General features: G+C 29.8%; 1 protein-coding gene across 5 annotated transcripts in view; it reads left to right on the forward strand.

Annotated features, from left to right (window-relative positions):
- Positions 1 to 17,238, forward strand: part of LOC136988894 (moesin/ezrin/radixin homolog 1-like) — a 67,662-nt gene extending 50,424 nt beyond the window's left edge. For 3 of the 5 annotated variants that reach the window (XM_067286906.1, XM_067286928.1, XM_067286914.1), the window contains 11 exons: positions 987 to 1,091; positions 4,488 to 4,657; positions 6,774 to 6,857; positions 8,413 to 8,559; positions 8,636 to 8,732; positions 10,571 to 10,734; positions 10,821 to 10,930; positions 11,689 to 11,849; positions 15,400 to 15,634; positions 15,755 to 15,855; positions 15,995 to 17,238. In XM_067286906.1, the coding sequence (XP_067143007.1) occupies positions 987 to 1,091; positions 4,488 to 4,657; positions 6,774 to 6,857; positions 8,413 to 8,559; positions 8,636 to 8,732; positions 10,571 to 10,734; positions 10,821 to 10,930; positions 11,689 to 11,849; positions 15,400 to 15,634; positions 15,755 to 15,855; positions 15,995 to 16,159 (1,539 nt within the window). In that variant the 3' untranslated portion in view covers positions 16,160 to 17,238. The remainder of the gene's footprint in view (positions 1 to 986; positions 1,092 to 4,487; positions 4,658 to 6,773; positions 6,858 to 8,412; positions 8,560 to 8,635; positions 8,733 to 10,570; positions 10,735 to 10,820; positions 10,931 to 11,688; positions 11,850 to 15,399; positions 15,635 to 15,754; positions 15,856 to 15,994) is intronic. The other 2 variants (XM_067286923.1, XM_067286937.1) reach the window with 1 other exon arrangement.
- The last annotated feature ends 6,032 nt before the right edge of the window (positions 17,239 to 23,270 follow it).

Consider the following 23,270-nt stretch of genomic DNA (forward strand, 5'->3'; position numbering starts at 1 on the left):
TTATGATATTTCTATATAAATAAATATATTTTAGCTCATTTGTGGCACAGTGTGGCAGCGGGCTGGATGAGCCGATCTCATGGGCTGGATCTAGCCTGTGGGCCGTAGTTTGGTGACCCCTGTCCTAGAGGATCCATTTCTCATTATTCTTCAATTCAAGAAGGGTTATTTTTGCTGTTGAAGCATCTGAACGTTTTCTACTGTCTGTTTTCCTTGCTGATCCATCTATCAAGCTTCTTCACTTTCCAATAATGGCATGTGGCTTAAAATGATCATTACACTTGCATTAAATTGCAAGCTATATAATTTGAGGGCTTGATTTTATACTACCACCAATTTCCCATAATCAAGACATTGGTAGTCTTCTACATGTTAGAGGCTGATGGCTTCGGCATAATTTTTTTTTTGCAGTCCCTTCAGTAACTGCATCATTACCAAATGCAGCATTAACATTACAAGTTGCCTCTGCTACATTATGGCCTAGTTTGAACTCACACATGAAGTGCTCATAAATTGTGTTGAGAATAAGATCATGTAGAAATGGCTCCACTTTGTATTCATTTGTAATTCTTAATATATCTGATAATATAATCTGTAAGTTATTTGATAAATAATAAATCAGAGTTTGAAATTACAGTCATCTTGTTCTAAGCAACCAAAATTTTTTTGGACTACCAAATGTATTTCTGAAGCTGTGCAGTGGACACTTCAGACTTCAACTTTTTTGTACTTTATGCATATTTTATTGCTATAAATAATTTTTAATAAATAATTGTAGGTTTCATAAATAACATCACATATTAATCATTAAAGCAAAACTAAACTAAATCAGGTTACCTCTTATTGAATCACCCTTAATACGGTATATATTGAAGAACTTAACATTTAAAATATTTTGTTTTTGGCAGTGTGGTTAATAAAGAATATTTGTTATTATAAAAATGTTTAAAAAGAGAGAATTTTACAATTGTGATGAAAATTTTCAGGTGTTAAGTCAAGACGTTAAAAAGGAAAATCCAATGCAGTTTAAATTTAGGGGAAAATTTTATCCAGAAGATGTTGCTGAAGAACTTATTCAAGATATTACAGTGGTATGTTAAATCTTGTTTTTATTGTAGTTATGTATTAAGAGTACAATTTGTCTGAATTAATAAAATATGGGTTTAATAAAAGTCGACTGTGTGAATTGCTTGAATAAGCTGTAAAAGAATTTTTTTGAAAGTTTCATAATTTGTTGTAGCATTATAATTTGTGTGTTGAATGAACCATTTTTTTTTTTTGTAAAGGTTTTAGTAATAAGACAGCTATTTAAGTTTAACTATGGTTAACAGGCTTTTGGTCCATTCTTTATATGAAAACTATAAGGACCATTAGAATTTATTTAAATTATTATGAATACACCTATCCCTCGTTTTACACGGTACTTCTTTTACACGTTTTCGCTTTTACACAGTTTAAAAAATAAATGTAGAAAATAAACTGGCTATGATCAAAAGGAACAATTTTTAACTCTAATCTACATCTATATTCCAATCCACCTTAATTATAGGTTATAGTTGATGTTTAGGATACTAGGTGACAGTTTTATTTTAATCTGTCAAATAGTAACTGATAAATCGATATAGGGTACTCCCCCATACGCATGAAGTTGCATTCATTGCACATAGTTTTAAACCAGAATTTTAATTTTTCATATTTATAAGTGACAAACGATTACATTATTTTTAATTACATTTTTTACATTACATTACATTACACAATTACATTGCATTTTTATGAATCTTTCAGATTTTATTTTTTGTTCCTTTTACTTTGTATTTAATTAATAAAAGAATATATACTCTTTCTTTGCCTTTCAATATTTTTGTTTGATTTATGTACCTTTAAAAAATTGAAAAAAATTCATAATTAATAAACAACAAAATTATGCGTTTTTTGCATACTTTTCGATTTACACGGTTTTACATTCAAAAAGATACAAATTCGATTTACACGTTTTTCTCAGGAACCTATCTTCTGTGTAAATCGAGGGATAGGTGTATTATTAAACAAGCTATACACAAAAATGTTAATTATTATTTTTAAAATATGGTGAAATGTGGTTAACTCAGTCATTTTCTTTCCCAAATCATCCAGTGTAGGGATTTGCATGTTAAATGAAACTGGTTAATTCAAATTTGTTGAACTGTTTAACTCGAGCGGTATTTTGATATAGTATTTTCAGAAACTGTCTGGAATTTTAGTTTAAATAAAATAATTAAAATATATATTGTAGATTTAAAATTTGTTTATTCATTATATGTTTGTATCAAATAAACCAATTGGAAACATTCTATAAAGTGTGGGAACCACATACAAGTACAAATAAGCATTGTGTTTAATGGCTTCCAGACAGCAGTGATCTAGATATTATAACTGTCATTCAAACCTATTTTCTTTTAAACATTTTTATTTGATTGCTGATGGATTTCTTTAACTAGCTGATGTAATAAATAGAGGTTTGATAAATTAATTTTAAAAAGTGATTATAATCCAATTCTAAGTAAGTTTTAACCTTCTGGCAAAATTTTAAAAATATAAAACTCGTAAAGTGTTTGTGATAAAAATAAAGGGGTGATAAAAACTCTAGTCTGCTTATTTCTACATTCAGGATGAAGCTGAACTGTAGAGCATGCTTTAAAGCAAAAAAAATTTTCATTTGACAGAACCTATGAAATACTGATTAAGCATTATGATCAAATGTGTTGTTTGGAATTGTTCATTAAAAAATTATTGAAAAATTATTCTGATTTCTAAGTGACAGCTTAATATGTTACGTTTGCTTTCCAGATGCCAAACTGATAAGGCTATCAGTATTAATTAGTAAGTAAAACTGGTGGTGATAAATAATTTGAAGTGGCAAAAAAAATTTTAAAACTGGCAAAATGGTTTGCAATTTTTTTAAATTTTCTGTAGAAACGGTTCTGCAAACAGATCGATTCTAGATGCAAAGCATTGCATTTAAAAAAAATTTTACTAAACAGGAGTAAACAGCTAACCATTCAGGAAAGTATTTTTCACTGGCTTATTTAACCATTAGGTTAAGCGTTTTGGAGTTTCTGGACAACACTAAGAGGTTTACATTGACAAAACAATTCTATTAATTAATGAGACCCACAGAAATATTGTATGAATAGTTTATTTTGGATCACCAATAAAGCAATGCACAAAATCTTGATTTTTAGCCAATCCTCCATAACTTGAATTTTTAACATGAAATCCAAAGTTTTTTACCCAGCCAGTTCAAGTTAGCCAGGTTCCACTGTATTTAATTTGCAAAAATATTATGCATATTAAAACACTGTTTTTTTTGTTTACAAGAGAACTTTTTAGTCAGAAATAGAGAAATGCTTAAATTTTTCTGTATTATTTCCAGATTTAAATTTACTTAAATTGAAAATAAAATATGGAAATTTGTTGTTGTTTAAAAACTATATCATTGTCTACATTGTTATATAATTGCATATAAACATTTTTGTGAATATAAATGATTTTTTTTATATTTACTAAGCTTTAATCTTTGTATTCAATAAACTTCATATCCTATAGAATGAGTCAAAGATAGGATAAAATGTGGCATCATTAGGATACAAATTGTTGTGAATACTATTTAAATTATATCAAATGTGGTGAAGGTAAAATGAGAGAATAACCTGTAATATTTAGTGTTGTTTTTAAACAATTCCATATCATATTTTTTTTATGTAATGTTTCAATTTGGCCTTTCACAATTAGGGTAAGTTTACATCTATTCATTAGGTATGTATCTTGAATTATTCAGTTCATAACTTTAACACTTTCCAGTCCATGAAGGAGTCTTATTTGTCACAGTAATTTTTCTGTAAAAACTGAATGAGTAAAACAATAACAAATGGCTTAGACTCGACCTATAGTCAATGCGGGAAGCATGTTTAACGAAAAACTATCATATCTTACATTTAAAAAATAAATTTCATGCCTTTAAATATTTGAATTAATATTATATTCAAAGTTCTTGGCTATAAAATTATTTTTGTATTAAAAAATATTCATTAGTAACAAAAGTTCATCAGTTATTTTCAATATAAACATGTTGAATACACTGAATGTTCAAAAAATGAAAATTTTAGTATTTATGTAATACATGAGCATGTTGACAATTGAGGTTTAGTTGTAAACCTTAAATTTTTTTATTATGCAATTTTATGTTATTGTATAATGTATAGTTAGTATTATCTATACAAAAATCACATATTTATCTTGGACTATTTAAAAAGATAAGAAGGCCAATTAATTGTGATAAATTGAAAATCTTAGGCATAAATACTTTTTAGTTTTGTATACATTATATAATTAATTAATTAGAATATATTTGTAAAATTTAAACAGTAAACATATTTTTACTATAAATTATTGGCATATATTATAGTAATTTCTGTAGTTTGATTTTATTTTTTAAATCTCTACAGCGTTTGTTTTATCTTCAAGTGAAAAATGCAATATTGAGTGATGAAATATATTGTCCTCCCGAAACATCTGTTTTGTTAGCATCCTATGCAGTTCAAGCAAAGTATGGAGATTATTACTCTGAAATTCATAAATCTGGTTGCCTTGCTAATGATCGTCTCTTACCTCAAAGGTAAATTTAAATTTACTCTAATAAAATATAATTTAACACATGAATATAAAGAATTTAAACCATTTAAAGGAAAAATTATTTTATGTCAGAACTTTAAATAAAGCACCACAAACATTAAAAAACCAGCTAAATTATAAATTCTTTACTTTTAGAAATTAAAAATTTACAGTTCTTTTGGAATTTTGGTGTTTGCTTTGCTTATAGTTTTAACCAGTATCTCTTCATCTGACTGTCAGAATTACTAAGCTTATATTATTTTAAACTAGCATCATTTTGTTCTAATTTAATTATTGTTTAATAATTGTTTTTAACATTCTTCATAGTAATTAAATTACTTGATATTCTTACGAAATAATTAAAACTTTCATTTATCTTTGTTACTTAAATATGTAATTCTGTAAATCATTTCTATGTAGAGAAACAAAATGTTACACACATGTATAACTGAACAACTGTGATTATCATATATAAAACTTTAAAGCTTTTATGATTAGTGCAAAGAAATTAAAGCTTTTAGAATTAGAGAACAAAGATTTGGATATTATTTTATCTTGTATAAACCATTTGGGCACACATTAGAATCTTGCTAATCCAAACTAATTGGAGCTCAAACCTGTTTGAATAATCAAAAATTTTTTTTCCTGTGGTTTTTTTTATGTTTGTATGGAAATTTCTCAGTAAACTATTGTTGTATGAGCTCATTTTGTACATCAGGATGACTGATATCTGTCAGAATTTTGAGAACTGACAAACTTTGTTCATGTTAGGGGGATTTCTTCTGCTTCCTAAGTATATGACATTATAAGGAGGAGAGAAAAGACTTAGTCACTGTTTTCTATTCCAATCACAAATTTTTAGTTTATTTTGTAGGTTTGTACATGCTGCATATTTTGGGTGATATGAAGTAAGCATGACAACCATGTATTTTGTTTGGAGGATGGTGGTGATTTATTTTAATGGCATATTTATAACATATTTCACTGTATGCTTGATCAAGTACAGATTTTGAGTACAAGCATTTGTATGAAACAGTGAATTGTAATAATTGAATTATGCTGTTTTGTTGTATTAACAAATTATTTTAATTTTTCTAACACCACACAATTACAGGAATTTTGACATAGCATATTTTTATGATTATTCATGTATTACTTTGAAAATATTCTGATCAGTCATTGTTTTATTCAAGTAGAAAGTTCTTTGCAACAAAAAAATTATGTATAATTGTTATTTTTTATGAATCTGACAAATGCTATTAACTGTGCTTTTTTGGTAATATCTGTAGATTCATCTGCTTGCACTGCAAACAATCATCTACAATCCTTGATATGATGTACTTGTTCTGCTGATTGTGCTATCAGAAATAAGTACTATCACTGTTTCCGATTTTCTTCACTATGCATTTTATTATATTATATTTCAATAAACTGTAAAATGCCTTTCCACAATTTATTAAAAATGAGATTTATCTTGACTTAATAAATCTGACTACTTGTGTTGTTATAAATTGTAAGCATATAAAAAAAAATTTCTTTTTTTTAATGCATACGTGAAGTTTTAAAAATTTTGTTTAAAGCTAAATTTGTGTGTTTAGTGGAAAAATGATGATGGAATTATATGGAACCAGAGATTCAATTGCTAACTTTAAACAGTATGTTCTCTACCATTGTGTAAGATGATCTTTTAGAGTAGAGAGGACAAAGGTACTGGAATATGAAATTCCCCACTTGTTAAATAAATCATCGTATCTCCTGCAATCCCTCTGTTGTTTTTTCTTGTTGTATTTTGTTTTTATTTTTCTTATTTTCTTCTGGCTGTGACATTACTATTTTTGGTTTTGCAAAAATGTAGTTTTTGTTTTACTGTAATTGTCTGATTATGAATTATATTAGCATTGTTTCAGAAGTCTTGTAAACAAATTGAAAAGTTTGATTTGTTGAATGAAATGAATTTCATGAGAGATGGCTTATGGTTTAAGAATATTATATATTTTAGTGCATGATTCTTGTTCTTAGTTTTAGATACACTTCAGATCTATGAGTTCTTGTCTCACTGTTTCTAAAGTTTGAATGTGCTTAATATATTATACTTACTTAATAGTAAATTTCTTTTTCAGAGTAATGGATCAACATAAATTATCTAGAGATCAGTGGGAAGAAAGGATAACTAATTGGTGGGCTGAACATAAAGGAATGCCCAGGTATATTATATATTACTATTATTAATTGTATTATATTAATATTTGTTTCAAAATTTCTGAAATAAATGTTAGCTCATTGAGCATTATAGTCTATTTTTAATAATATAAAAGTACCTATTATTGGATGAGTGGCTAAAATCACTGAACATTGGTAGTTGGTTGTAAATTTGCATCACATCAACAGACTGCTTTATGGAGTTTTCTGGGTTTTCTTCACATCCCCAAACCTAAATAAAGGCCAATTTTTCATTGAAAGACTTACTGTGAGGCATTCTCTTGGCAGATTACCCATGTGTTGCATTGCTTTATTCCATCAAAACCAAATCAAACTTTAATAATATAAAATTATCAAAATACTTTATATTAATTAATGATTATACAAAATTTATAAATAACAGTATTAATTTACTTTTATGTTAAATGTATAACTTTAATGTAAACATAATTAACTGTAAATTGTCTTGGTATATTATGTGCAGTCGTGACTCATTAAAAATCTACGAATTCTTAACACTTCAATCTCTGAAAAATTTAAATCTTTAAAGTTCGTGGCTTTTCTAGAACAGAGCTGAATAAAATTTATATATAAATTATTGTGCATTCTTGTTTTTGTTGATTTATTATGATATAAATAATTACTCTTTAAAAAAAAAAAAAAAACTTTTCAGTTGTGTTGGAAGAAAGTAACGAGTTGTTTTCTATATTTAAAAAGAAACATGAAAAATGTTCAGCAGTATGAAAACCATAAAATGTAATGCAAGAGAATTTCTCTAAAATTCCAGAAATTTAAGATTTCAAACACTGAAAGGATCACCAAAATATATACAACAATGCCACTGAAATTACAAAATTACATCACCTGTGATATATACCAAAAAGTGAATTCAAGCTGTGACCACAGTTTGTAATGATGTATGTAGTACAGAGAATAACTCAATGAAGAAAAAAAATGTAATATTACCTATAATACTACATTGAACTTAGGTTGTTCACATCACAACTTCACCAACAATGTTAATGAGCACTGTTGCAGAAACTTTCCATTTGCTTATGAAGGCCAAAAAATAGTGTGTTTAGCATGGAAAAGGGACTTGTGAGGACTGAAAAACATATGATTGGTTATTTTTTTTATGATTATATTTCAAGTATAAACTTCTGGGAAAATATGAGGAGGTGTCACTTTTAGATTTTTTTTATCACTAATTATTTGGGTTTAATTTCTATCACATACAACTTTTGTGTTTGAATTAATTGTTTGAAAAAACAAACTTTTGCTTTCTGTTGAAAAATATGTAGCTGATTTTAAGATTAACATATTCAAATTGTAACTTTTTAAGAAAAGAATATTAAATTTTTATTTCTATATAAAACCATAATAATCAGTTGGAAATTCAGTAGTTGAAAAACATGCAATATATATAATAACTGTGTTTTAAATGAAACTTCAAATTAAGAAAATAAAACTATTTTGGCATTTATCTAAGTCAAAAATGTAAATAATTAATTGTAAAATTATGTAAATTAGTTATAAATTGTTATTTTTTTTTAATTATAGGGAAGATGCAATGATGGAATATTTAAAAATTGCTCAAGATCTTGAAATGTATGGAGTGAATTATTTTGATATCAAAAATAAAAAAGGAACTGATTTATGGCTAGGAGTTGATGCTTTAGGTCTAAATATTTATGAGAAAGAAGATAAGTAGGTCTTATTTTTTATTTATTATAATAGTTTTTTTTTTGTATTAAAAATTTAAGTTTTAAAATTAAATGTTTAGATTAACTCCTAAAATTGGATTTCCTTGGAGTGAAATAAGAAATATATCCTTTAATGATAGAAAATTTGTCATAAAACCTATTGACAAAAAAGCTCCAGTAAGTAAATAATTTTGATTTGTCTAAAAATAATAATTTGTGTCTTAGCCTATAATTAGTACATTTGGCAATTAATGTTAAATCTTTGTTATAAGTCTTATAACTTCTAAATTCTGTTACGAAAATTACATAAATTGCATTTGTTTGTATTTACATTTCTTAGAGTTTTTAATTTAGTGATTAAATATTATCTGAAATATAATAAGTATAAGGTTGCCAATGCTGATACACCCTACCTCTTGTGTTTTAGCGATAGTTTCTCTCTGATTTAGGATGGTGTGACAGATCATATCTGATGATGGTAGTTGATACAAAGACAAGACTTCTATTTACTGAGGTAACAAAAGGATGGCTTATAGATAAATTTTCCTTGGATGTGAATAAGACAAGATATAATCAGTTTGAAACTTGCATGATGATATTTCACTCTGACTTGCATCTGTTGGTGATCCATGTAGCTAGTTGGCCCCAGGTCTGTTGTTGGCAGTTAAATGGTTGTTCATGAAGAAAAGAGTGAATTCAGTTTTCAGGAGACAATTGAGAGTAATTCTTTCTCTTGGTAAATGATAGGATCTTTTGGTCCAAGGTGAATAGAGGAACAAAGTCTAGAACTGTAGTTAGCAGAGAAGTGTTGATTTTTGGGAGGGGAATATCGCAGATCTAGGAGGAGAAAGATCGTACATTCTTGGAGACACAAGCTTTTAAAGGATTCTGATCTGTGTTCCAACACTCAGATTGGTTCTGATCTACCTCTGTATGGTTCCCAGTTGGTTCCTGATGATGATAGGGACCAAATCTGATTAAAGTTGGCATCCTCATCAAATCAAGTTGGTCTGATTTTCATCTGAAGTTTATATTGAACTTCAAGATTGCTTGTCCATAATTTGCAATAATGTGTTTTCTTTCCTGTCTCTGAAAGGTTGCAGCTGTATCTAAAATGTTTTCAGCTGTCTCGTGAAATAGTTATGTAATAAAACACTTTCCTCTGTTTTTCCTATGACCATCCAAGTGAGAGGTCAAAATTCTCTATTCACTGTTCTCTTCCTTTATCTTTTAATACAAAACTGTGTCTGTATCTCTTAATACAAAACACAATTTTTTTTTCTTTAATAATAGAAGTATTTTTATCAAACAAACCATGTACCAAACTTCTTTTTTTCAACATTCTAGTGAAAGGTTTGGACTTCACATAAGGCAATTTAAGCTGCTGTTGTAATAAGTTTAAGGATTTACTTATGATGTCTGTATGATTTAATGATAGATTTAAGATATTTAAAAAATTTTTCCTCATTGCAGTTTGTCAAGAAAATTTGTATTACAGTAATAATTATAATTATTAATTTAACTTTTTTAATTAGAGCCATATAATGCAAACAGAAAAGTACATTATATGTTAAAGCAAATAATGTTTATCAACTTTTAATCTTTCTATGATGATGCTATTTTAGTCATTATAGATATTTTAATATTGAAGGTTTTTAAATGTTAAAGAGTGAACTTAAAACTTGAAAATTTATCAAAAGACTAACTTTTATAAACAGGTCAACAGATACAATCAACAGCAATAAATTAAATTCTTAGTAAATGTATATGGATTATATATATTCAAGTTTTTTATCCATTTTCTGAAGGAGATGATTGTAATTTCTATATTTCTATGAAAACACTATGATGTATAATGCTAGACTATTTATAAACTTATAAACATAATGGAAAATAGCAATATGCAAACTTTTTTTAAATTTATCTTTTAGAGTATATTATAAACATGATTTTTGATTTTGAAGAATATCTATATTATATTATTAAACTGATAATTTTGTATTTTCATTTTATAGGATTTTGTTTTCTTTGCTCCAAGATTAAGAATCAACAAACGTATTTTAGCACTTTGTATGGGAAATCACGAATTATATATGCGTCGCCGTAAACCGGATACTATTGAAGTACAGCAAATGAAAGCACAGGCTAGAGAGGAAAAATTGGCACGACAACAAGAAAGGTACTTAAACACTTCTGCCTGTCAGCAGTAACTCGTAATGACTTTGTTTTTTCGTTAATTTCACAATAGACTTGGTTGATTTTCAGAGAAAAGCTAAGGAAAGAAATGGAAGCACGTGAATTAGCAGAGAAAAAACAGCAGGAATATGCTGAAAGATTAAAACAAATGCAAGATGAAATGGAAAGAAGGCAGAGAGGTAAATCTTGAGTGAAATGACCAACATCTCTTATGTTTTGGACACCTTTATGATTTTACCTTCAGAAATGTTTTTGACTACTTTTTTCATTACTTAAATTTTTCTTCAGCTGCTTTTTCTACCTTGTTTTCTATTTTTGGAATTGATTACTTTGTTTTATAGATTTCTCCTTATCATCCTTTTTTTCAATAATAAGATACCAAAGAATGCACACCATAAAAAAAATAATTTTATTATAGTCTTATGGAAAATTAATATTTCTATTGTAATTCTACTAATTCAGCATATTGAGTGCTTGTTAAAAATCTGTTATATTGTTGGTTGGTAACCTTGTATATCCAATAAGGAGTCAAAATTGCATTAATGTCTTGTAAAGTCAATATCAATATATTGTCAAAACCTTGTAAGTGGTGTGTACCTTTTAAGCACTTTCTCTGACATTGTTTTAAAAATAAAAAAAAAACTCAACCTTGTACTCAAAATTTTTCTGACTTAAGTAGGGTCGAAAATGTTTCCAAAACAAAATATTTTTGGCTTCCTGAATAAGCAGTTATAATTTTAAACTTATTATGGTGCCAAGTTTTAAGGACTATGTTTAAATGCATCAATTTTAGGAAGTACAAATAAATTGATAAACTATATCATATGCAATTTTTAATAGGAAAAAGATAAAAAGATGACAAAAATTTATTGAAAACTTCATAATATAGTTTCAGACTTAAATAATAATTTTGTGTGTGTTTTCTTTTAAATTTTAGAATTAGTCGAAGCACAGGACACCATACGTCGTCTAGAAGAACAATTACGAATAATGCAGCAAGCAAAAGAACATTTAGAGCAAAAACAAAATGAACTACAGGAAATGATGATGAAATTAGAACATGATAAAGCAATGGAGAGTGAAGAAAAACTTAAATTGGTAAGATTTTAAATTTAAAATAGTTAAATTGTTCATTTTAATAATTGCATACATTTTAGTAAAATTACTAATCTTAAAATTTTTGACAAGTTTTATTTAAAGAAGGAAAACAATTTGAATTCTAAAAGAGCTATATTCTTTATTATACTATAATTAGACATTGAAATCTACAAGCTTATGGAACATAAATTTATTATTTTTATACACATGTACACAGTAGCATCCATACCTGATCTATTAGAAAAATCAAATGATCTTCTGGATTATCTGTGTACTGATGTACTGTTTTTAAATAAAATTTTGTTTAATTCAGTTTATAGAAATAATTTATGATGATCCAGGTATTCTGCTAATATTTATTAAATTATGAAGTCATTTTTGAAATTTTTTTTTCACTTGAAATGATATTAATTTTTGTCTAAATATTTTTGTACAAATATTACATAGTTCCATATTCATGGATTTCCAAGAGTATTATACAGTTATTTTATATTGCTCTTGGGGCCTTAAAAATTATTACCAAAAACTGTACTATCAATAACACTCCTTACAATTTAGTTGAGGATATCTTAATAGTTTTGTTATGTGAATATCTCCAAAAACATACCTGTAAACCTTACAGGTACAGTACAAAAACTGCCATCAAGTCTGTGTAGAATGGTTGTTTTCAAACTATTACCATTTAATCTCAGATGTACTGTACATAAAACACAATAAGTATGAAACCTTTATCCAATGACTACATTTTACATTTATAATTATTTCTCTATAGAAAGTTGTGATATCAGGGATGTCAAGTAATCATTATGACATCAAAAACTGATAGTAGTCTATGATCATATTGAATTGTATCGGGTTTGACACCAAATGTTAGACAGCAAAAGCGATTCCATATACATCGCACTCAACTTTATTTGGTCTTTGCTGTACTCTCAGAAAGTTCAGAGATGTCAGAATTAATATAAGGATATAATTTCTGTAATAATACTTTGAGTTCTGTAGATAATTAACTGTAATTTACAGAATTGTATACAAATACATTTTGTGTTTTAATAAGAGAAAATCCAATTATCATTGCTTTGCAGAATTTGTATATAATCGAGATTGGATCCGACAGGAAAAATAATTGCAAGATTTTTTTATGTAATTTGGTGGTAACATTGTGAATAATAAGTACAGTTTTGTAGAATACATGCAAAACAAGTCATATACAAATATTCTAGTTTTCCATTAGGGATTGTCCATAAATTATGTCTGCATTTTTCTTCAAATTTTTACTTCCTATCTTTGAACAACCAGAAAAACTCGATTTCCTTTAAAACCTTTATCATTTTATGAATGATAGATGCCATAAGTAGAAACAAAACATACAAGAAACTTTGAAATAAATATAATAAAATTCATAAACTGTGTACAATTTAATGAAGTAAACGGATGTCCACTGAAGCTTGACACTCCTCCCTTGTCTGACTTGACATCACCTCCTTCCTCCTTCCAGTGTAAACATCATTTATGGACAGCTCATAAAGTATAACAGTTGTTTTATCATTAACAAACAGATCAGTAAATAAATGAACCATAATTTAATAAAACTGGAATAATGAAATAAAATATTATTAAATTTTTTTCAAAATTCAAAAATGTATCCAATAAAGGACAAATATGCAGTGATGCCTTCTACTTCCAACAATTTTAATCTCAAACTTTTCAGAGTTGTGGGTAGTTCTGGTTAGAACTACTTTGGACACAAAACTACTAGAAACTGTTCCATGTTGAGTGTCGAAACAATTTCAGTTCCTGCACTACCAACATATGCTTCATTTTGTAGTTTTATGAATACAGCTATTAATGAAATTAGTTTTGAGTATTTTGAATTTATAAAGATATTTTAAAAATTTATACTTCTATTAGAGTTCATAATTTCTTGTTTTCATTAGTAAACTAGCAGATATGTGCAGCATTAACTGACCAAAAAGTAAGAAGGATAAACGTTAAAATGAAAACTATATTACAAAATTTGGTTCTTTCAGCTTACCATTATTTTGTTTATTACAAAATGTGAGAGAGATCAAATTGGGAGGAGAGTGGGGCATTCAAATTTCATGGAAGTCTATATTTTCCTCTGAGTCTCATGAAATAGGTATAAGAAATTTGATACAGATCAGGGAAAAGGTTTAGGAGTTAATAAGGGGGATGAAATTACAAGATTAGCCAGGTGTCTAGGTTCAATGGTAGTCTGTTTCCCTCAGAATCCTAGAGAATAAGCAAGAAAAATTTGGTGATGATCAACCAAAAAGCTAAGAACAGAGAAAGAGAGAGAAATATTCTATTATATATGTAACTGATGATAAACCATTGATTCCTTGGAACTGTCTAGTCCAGGGATGGCAATCCTTTTTGAGCCTGCATGCTATGTAGTAAGTATATTTAGCTTTATTTGAAGTCTAAAACTTTGGCAAACATAAACATCTTTAATGATTATTTAAATAAATTAAACAAATATGCTTTAATTAGAATAAATGTAAACAAACCTGATTGAAGAAAAGGATGATCAGGTGATAAATTGAAAGGATGATTGAAAAAGACAGATGATAAATCAAAATTTATGATACATTATGTACCAGATGATATCTCCTTACGTGCCACAGGGCATTTAATGAGAGATCATCTGGTACATAACATAATAAGATATCAGGTTTGCCACCCTTGGTGTAGTCCAACAGACTAATCAGTTCTAATAGAGTGTTAGGTCAGAATAGTTCCACCCTTGTATCATTTCTGACAGTTTTAATTCCAGAGGCAGAAATGGATTTTTCCCACCTAATTCAGAGTTTGAACATTATATTAATATAAACTAATATAATTTAAATAAGTTCAATATTGTGTTGTTTAAAAATTTCTTCCAAAAAAATTTAATTAAAATGACGAACATTATGATGTGCCCTAGCAGACATTTCATAAAACGTAACTTTTTTGACTGAAGGAGAAAAGAATTTTGAAATGAAAAATATTGATAAAAATAAATATCTCGGAAACAAATGGACAAAACTTGATGAAATTTGATACATAGAAAAAAAAAGCAGATGATGCTACTTGTATTTTTTACTACGCATGACACGTATATCTAGTTTTTTAATAAAATGTGAATTAGGATAGACTGAAAATGTTCTAATTCCAGTATAGTAAGGTTTGTTTTGTTAAGCGGTTCATTTGCTTCCTCGCTTACTTGACTGCTTACCTCTACCAAGCCTTATGATGCAATACAAAAAAGTTAAATAGTATTGGTGGAGTGCAAGATAATTTGATGGGAGTAGTAAAGTATAATTCAAACTACATGAAATAAACTTAGTTTTCAATTTTTTAAATTAATTTTATGTATTTTGTTTTGAAGATGACACCTGTACAATTAAACCTCATTTGATATTTCAAATGATCTGTTGTTTCTGTCTGGGAAATTAATGTTTGATGATTTAAGTTTTTAATGGCATTTATTTGAATGAGAGTGCTCTACAAATTTGTATATCTTGTAATTGGATATAATGAATTTTAGGAAGAGGCGATAAGAGCCAAACAAGAAGAAGTATTACGCATTCAGGAAGAGGTAAACTTGAAAGACGAAGAAACGCGTAAGCTTCAAGACGAAGTGGAAGATGCACGCCGCAGGCAGGAAGAGGCAACGGCAGCACTGCTGGCCGCAACATCGACTCCCAATCACCATCACGTTCGGGAAGACGAACACGAAGAAAATGACGAATTAACAAATGGTGGTGAATATGGTAAGCAAGGTGAATATTCTTAATTAGACGTTGAAGTAAACGAATAACTGTTCGACAAGAGGATTCTTATATGATTTATTTTTACGTTATCAAAACATTATTTTTAAGTTTTCATCCTTTTAATTATAGGAGCCGAATTATCTAAAGACGACAATATTAATTTACCCCGTCCCGAAGAAGAACGTAGCACTCAAGTATCAAAAGAAAAACATTTACAAGACCAACTGAAAGTAAGTGACTGTTTGGTAGTGTCACACTGATTGTTTTTCATTGGTGCAGGATATGTTGTGTACATTTTGCAAATTCTCAAAATACAAAGTAACAATGTTTTCATTAAAATTAAAAATATTCTTTCACGATTAATTTCAGATGCTTAGTAAAGAATTAGCTACAGCGAAGGACGATACAAAATTGACTCGTAACGATCTTCTTCATCAAGAAAACGTCAGACAAGGACGTGACAAATACAAGACGCTCCGCGAGATTCGCAAAGGAAATACCAAGAGAAGAGTCGATCAGTTCGAAAATATGTAATTTACTGTTACATTTTATCACGCATTTGCCGTCCTGTGATTTTTTTTCCATTCTCTACGTATTACCGAACACACCAGAGGGGGGAAATTGCCGATAGAATTGTCATTATATTTGTAATTTTTTTAAAAGTAGTAGTGATGGGAAGAACGAACCCGTGACTTAGTCCGCCATCTTTTTGATAACTGTTAACTGAAGCATTCCACGTCAGCCTTAGTAACGTTTTGTTTTGTTTTTTTTTTTTTAGATTATTAACATTTCCGATTAACAATTTGTTGTTTGTGCACTTAATTTAGTCTTGGCGACTTTTTTGAATGATTGTTTTTTTTTAATAAATTTTATATCGGGAGCAATTATTTACTTACTTCGAAGGCTGGTTTAAGAATGCTTCCGAATAACCGAGCCAGGTAGTAGTTGCAATCGTAAACAAGATCAAATAAAATATTTAAAAAATGTGATTCCTTAGTTAGGAACTGTAAAATATATAAATGTATATTGTCTTAGAAGTGGTTTGCATATACACGTTTGAAAAGTAACTAAAAAAAAAAAAAACAGAAAAGGAAATTACATCTCGGTATCGCTATATCATAGTTTTTTATATACAATCAGACCAAAAATTTCTATTTTCTACAATCGACGATGGTATTGTCGCATCTACATTTTCGAATTTCACGTTGTCTTCTTTTTTAGCGAAACAAAAAGGACTTCCAAACCGGCCATTTTTGCATTTATCCATTTCTCGATTGGATGCTGAAGATTTTTATATCATGGTTTTAGAATGTCGGTGCCTTCCGCAAAAAAAAACCTTACGCCATATTTACCGTAATGATTTTTTTTTCTAATCGATACCCCACGTTACCCCGCACCTAATTGGAGTATTTCGCTCCGCTTTTGACTTTTCTTAATATTTTTGAAACGGTTGTTATATTACAGACTGACTAACTGGTTTTTTGGTCTTTAACTGCAATTGCCCTTTATAAAGGTGCTAGAGATATATTGTTGTACTTGAACGATCATTGTTATTTGTTAAGACATTTTAGAACTGCAACAACAGAAAATAAAATCACTGCTCTATTGTCTAACTGGTTTTTTGCCTTTGTTTTTTCTTCCGTGTTTTCGTAATTAGCCCGTTAGTGGCACTTCAACGCGACCTCAACAAGCCGTGTGACTTGCAAAGAATGACGAATTTAAATCTCCACTTTGAAAACGTTCACATTCAGTTTTTAAAAACAGGTTGTAGAGTATTTTTTGCAGTTACAATTCGTACCAAGACTTAATTCGCGGTAAATTCGAAGACGTGGACAAGTCAAAAACGGAAAATGAACCGAAAATCGAGGCGAGAAAACTGAGGAGGAACGACCAGAGACTCCTCCATGCTAGTACTATTTCGAAACTTATTTTAATTAACTTGTTTCATTTGTTTTTAATTATCACGGATCAGTTTTGGGTGTTCTTGTCGTATGTGATCTAATGTATAATCCGGAAACCGTAGTTTCCGATTATACACAGACCTGATGATGATCAACAGTGATAACTTTAAGAATCAAACAATAAAAGTGTTTATATTAATTCAAAAACTTGATAATGTAAGGGATGACAAAGACACATGGCTCAATTCAAGCTCCGAATGAGACTGTTGACCTTATCAGAGTTGTAGAGCATACTTGTAGGAACAAAAAAGTCAAAGGAACCATACCTCTACGTGTGACCCTTCGCGAGATATCGTCCCCCAAAATTTGTCTGTTTATTTATCAAAGCCCTAATAAATATACTAAAAAGAAATATAGGTTTATAGAGTACTCTCCACTTTTACGACCTTCATTGATGTCGGAGTGTCAAAGCGAACCATCCCATTTTTCATAATCACTGTCATAAATTGAGCTTGTTACACTGTATAAATACTACATATCATGCGGCACTATAATTTCACCATATAAAACAGTATCTACATACCTATATATTTTTATTGTTTAACAGTCGCAAAGTGGGATCATCTTTAATTTTTAAAAAAACAAAATTTTATATCAATGCCGATAAAAATTGAAAGTAGTAAAGTTAATAGGATAATTCCGTAATGCATCGATAAGATTATAAATTAGATTGTATTTTTCCGAAAAATAACAGATGTAAAACTACATTATCTTAAAAAAATTGCTAGCTAATTATTACTTGTAAATATTACATTTAATCAGTTTAACCTTTCATGTTTTTTTAAGAGATATTGTAATTTGTGACGTCAATCTTTGAGTGGACAGGAATTTCGGTTCCTGTCCACTCAAAGATTTGACTTGGTGATTCATTTTGAATTTTTTTTTTGTATACTAAAAAGCAATTTCGTAAATTCAGTTTCAAATTTTCTATATTGTATTGTAAATTGAGACCACCTTCTTGAAAATAGGATTTAATTGTGTTACATAACAGAACGGAGTAGATATAGACTATGGCATTGAAATGTGGCATTTATTACAATTAGAACAGAAAATTAATGCTGGTCGAAAAAACAAGAGTTGCACATAAGCTATAATGTTGCTATTAATCATATAAAAGTTTTTTTAAAACACAAAAGGCTTATTTTCGAGGATGAAAGAGTTTTAAAGAAATTGTAAATGCTAACAAATTCTGAACCCATTCGAGATATAACGCATGATCTCCTCTACAATATCCAGTAATCTGACAATCTGCTGTAATCCGACATCTACCGATCGGATATACAAGTACAGAGATTACTGTACTTGTAATTGATACTAAAAACGTTCATTTTTCCGTAAGACTTAAGCTTATTTTTAACTTAATTTACTATTCCAATTGTAAATTGAAATTTCTACTTGTTGATAAGTTAAAGTTTGGTGAATTACAAGAAATTTTTTCCCGTATGCAGCAGCAAAATTTCATATGTTAAAAACGAATAAAAGTGCACATGGATTAATAACTAGTAACCTAATGAGAACAATAATCTAATTTTTTAAAATATTTAAATATTTATAGGATTTTTACTTTTCCGGCTGATATAGAATGCAGCGTGGAGAAGTATGGTGAGTATGTGTGTCTATAACGCAAGTTCAACTTTGTATAACAGTGCCAAAAATTTATATACATATACAATGTCGTTACTGATGTAGACCAGAATGGAAAATCACGTTGTAAGTGATTAGAAGCATACAAAAGCAACACTCGAAGAATACACAGGTATTTAGGTGTAAAAATTTGTTTTACCATCAACGAGCTAGAGTAGATGAAGCGACGCAATGTTTGAAGAAAATTGAATACACGTCCGCCATTTTCCTTTTAGTCGAGGCGTAGGATTTGTTGTGTAAAGCAACGAGCTGGAATATTTTAACTCGTCGATAGTATCCGTCGTTTCCACCAAGAACCCTGTAACTATGGTCACAGCCACTCTGGAGTATATCCTAGCTTGTTAATTACCATATCACTTATTATGTTAATATTACATAATTATATCTCTGATGATAATTAATTGGATTTGATTAATAAGAGAGAAGGTCGTTTGGTCCTTTTAATAAAAAAGGAAGCATACGAAGTAATATTTTGCATACTGATTTGAAGATTACCAAAGACAGCAAACAAAAGAATATCAACTTTTTTGTTTGAATCATCTTATAATCTTTTCTTCTGGTGGTCCGAATTGGGCCCGATTGGTTCAAATTTTCGTGGGGTTAACCTGATTTAATTGTGTTACATAACAGAACGGAGTAGATATAGACTATGGCATTGAAATGTGGCATTTATTACAATTAGAACAGAAAATGCTGGTCGAAAAAACAAGAGTTGCACATAAGATATAATGTTGCTATTAATCATATAAAAGTTTTTTTTAAAACAAAAGGCTTATTTTCGAGGATGAAAGAGTTTTTAAAGAAATTGTGAATGCTAACAAATTCTGAACCCATTCGAATATAACGCATGATCTCATCTACAATATCCAGTAATCTGACAATCTGCTGTAATCCGACATCTACCGATCGGATATACAGTACAGAGATTACTGTACTTGTAATTGATACTAAAAACGTTCATTTTCCCGTAAGACTTAAGCTTATTTTTAACCTAATTTACTATTCCAATTGGACCCAGTAACTAAAATTGATTTTAAGAATAAACGTAGAATGTTTTGTGTCTCTGGCCTTGTTATACACAAAAAATAACTTTTGCAGTTCTATGTTAGCATTTTTGTCATTTTTGACCCTTTTTACCCTGTGGGCACTAAGAAGAATTCCATACCCATCGCGAGTTCGGTCAGGCCCAGAATGGAGGTGGCGAGGGACGAAGCTGATTGCCCAAGCGAAATTTTTAGAGATTGCTAATTGCTATCTTGGATTCGATTCCGGATCCTCCAGAGAGGTAGGCTTACTCCTTAACTGCCTCGGTTTCCGATATTCTGTCTTCAAACCGGATAGGATTTTCGGATTGATGAAAGAAAGCAACACACATGGCAGATTTGCCAAGGGGTGCAGTACCTCTCGGGAGAATTTTTCTATAGGAAACTATCCCCTCAGGTGTTAGGCCAGGAACACACATGCGTAAAATTGTGTGGCAGAAAACTGAATCAGAAATCAGCTTTCAGTTCAGTTTCTGTTTTACGCTTTTATGCCAGAACACACAAAGTAAAAATTCAGGCCGAATACGAAACACCACTGCCACTAACAGTGCTAATTTTACTAAATTTTTTCCTCTCATATATCTATCCCTTTGTACCTTCCATTTTTCCTCCGCTTCCTCCTCTGCTATAATATAGAAAATTTAAATTAATAGACTTGTATTCCGAATTCAAATAATGTGTGATCAAATACTAGGCCTAAATATCGATTCTACTAGACCTACCTATTGTTTGAAATTTTGCACCTATAGCCGTCCATAAACGTTGTTTAAATACAGTGTCTTTATACATGACACTGATGTGGTCGAACGGATTCGATAAATCCTTCTATTTCATTTATTTTTCGTTTTTTCGGGACCGTCACAATTAGAGTTAACCCTCATTGCCGCCATTGTTAGAATAAAAACCACGTGTCTACTTTGACGTCACAGAAAAGACTTCTCTTTATTGGAGGAATTTTGGCGTAAAAAGTAGAGACATGCTCTACTCTTTTTTCAGTTTTGTTTCAGCCAAAATTTTAGAAAAATTTTTACGCTTTGTTTTATGCTAGATTTTACGCGTGTGTGTTCCTGGCCTTAGACACGTGAAGAAAACCCGAAAAACTGCACGCGGCCAGCCCGTTGGTGAGGCGCGAACACGCGACCAGTTACGGTGTTCAGTGGTGTTTTCCACTCGGTCCCTGGTCAGCTTCTAAATACAGCAACCTGCCTAAGAGAAAAAATAAATCTCGAAACAGATTTGCTACGTAAATTACAATTATAAGCCGGAAACCTGTCTAGCCCTAAACGGAAGATTGGAAACAGACTTCATGACATAACTCAAACCGATATACGAAATTTTTCGGTTTGACATCAGCTAAATTCTAAGTCGTAACATGCTGAGTCGGTTCATGTGATACAGTTTATCGCGTTCATTTTTTGTTAAGATACTTTATAGACAATGAAAGTACCAAGACAATACACAATTGCCATTTCTTTCGAAGTCTACAGACGAGTTAGTTAATAAAATAAAACCCGCTGTAAAACCTACCAAAACAGAAAATTCTCGTCCATTCCGTAATTCAGACACCGTCGCCCGGTCACACCACTATGACCGAACCAATTCAATTCCAATTTTCAATTCAACTTTAAAGTACAAAGCACATCTTCGGTACCGGATAGCATAATCGGAGATACCAGTAACATGATATATTTATAGTTACATAGCTTCACGGTATGTTTTCTGTATTTTCTATGTACCTGTACATGGTTTCAAAGCAGAGAAAACCAACAATGTGTTCACTATGTAAATATTTGCATAAGAGAAGTGCAATCAACAATGACATTAGACGATCTTAAAACACATTACATATAGATGCACAGTACAGCAGCGTTTCTCAATCTGGGGGTCGCGAAACAATAATGAAATCATTTATTACAAACTTACAAACATTTTACTTACAATAAGTACACGTGTAAAGAAAAGAAAATAATGTGATGGTTGCATTTGTTTACATTTATAATTACAGTCAAAATTCAATTAGTAATAGTAAGTAAGTATTACTGTTATTCCTTTGGGTGGGGGTCGCGAAATATTAATTTTATTTATATTTACTATTTGAGAGTCGTGGAGCTAAGAAGGTTGAGAATCGCTGCAGTACAGGATATGTACAGTACAGGTATACCTCGAGTTACGTCGTTCGTCAAAGTATGTGAAAAAATAAAAATCAAGTTTGTCAGTTTATTCGACTTTAAATCTGTCCGCCACAAACATTGAAGTCGTAATATCACTAGAAAAGCGTTGAAAGCACATAAAATCATATTAGGATATGTACATTTACAGTAAATGTTAATATAATCATCATCAAATCCTAGAGAACGAAACACGAAAACATCTGTGTTGTCGTCTTATTTAGCGGTTAAGTGCTCATTATTGGCGTTTAGTTACGACGTAAGTCGAAACTACCCAAGTAAATTCGACTTACGTCGCCTCTCCTGGAACAATTACCGACGTAAGACGAGGTATACCTGTATATATAATCATTTGTAGTACAGATGGCAATGGCAATAGGCCATACCTAAAGTAACCAGATCGTTTACAATTTACGTCACAATTAACGTTACTATAATACCTTACATATAATAAATCCAAAATACCATTATCAAATATGCAGTCAGAGAGACTTAACCTATACTGATAGGCCTGACCGAATCACGATGAGCCTGAAAACAGGCTCTCATACACCTACTGGAAACACTAGTGTTTTATTTACTCGGCTACAGTGGTATGTTATCCTCGGAACGAAGAGTTGGAAGAAATAACCTCAAAGTATATATTAAAAAAATTCTTTGTATTTTAATTTAAAGTTCTTTAAACTATAAAGAACTGTAACGAGTGTTTTTAGCTATTATTTTACATTTTAAAACAAATAAAAAATTATGTACAGTTGTTTATATTTTAGCAGCAGATGCTCTTTTCTCGTATCCTTCATAGATTACTCTGTTATCTTTTTTTATCTTT

This window comes from Centruroides vittatus, unplaced genomic scaffold, assembly GCF_030686945.1.
Source record: "Centruroides vittatus isolate TY-2023 unplaced genomic scaffold, ASM3068694v2 contig_1276, whole genome shotgun sequence".
NCBI classification, from domain to species: domain Eukaryota; kingdom Metazoa; phylum Arthropoda; class Arachnida; order Scorpiones; family Buthidae; genus Centruroides; species Centruroides vittatus.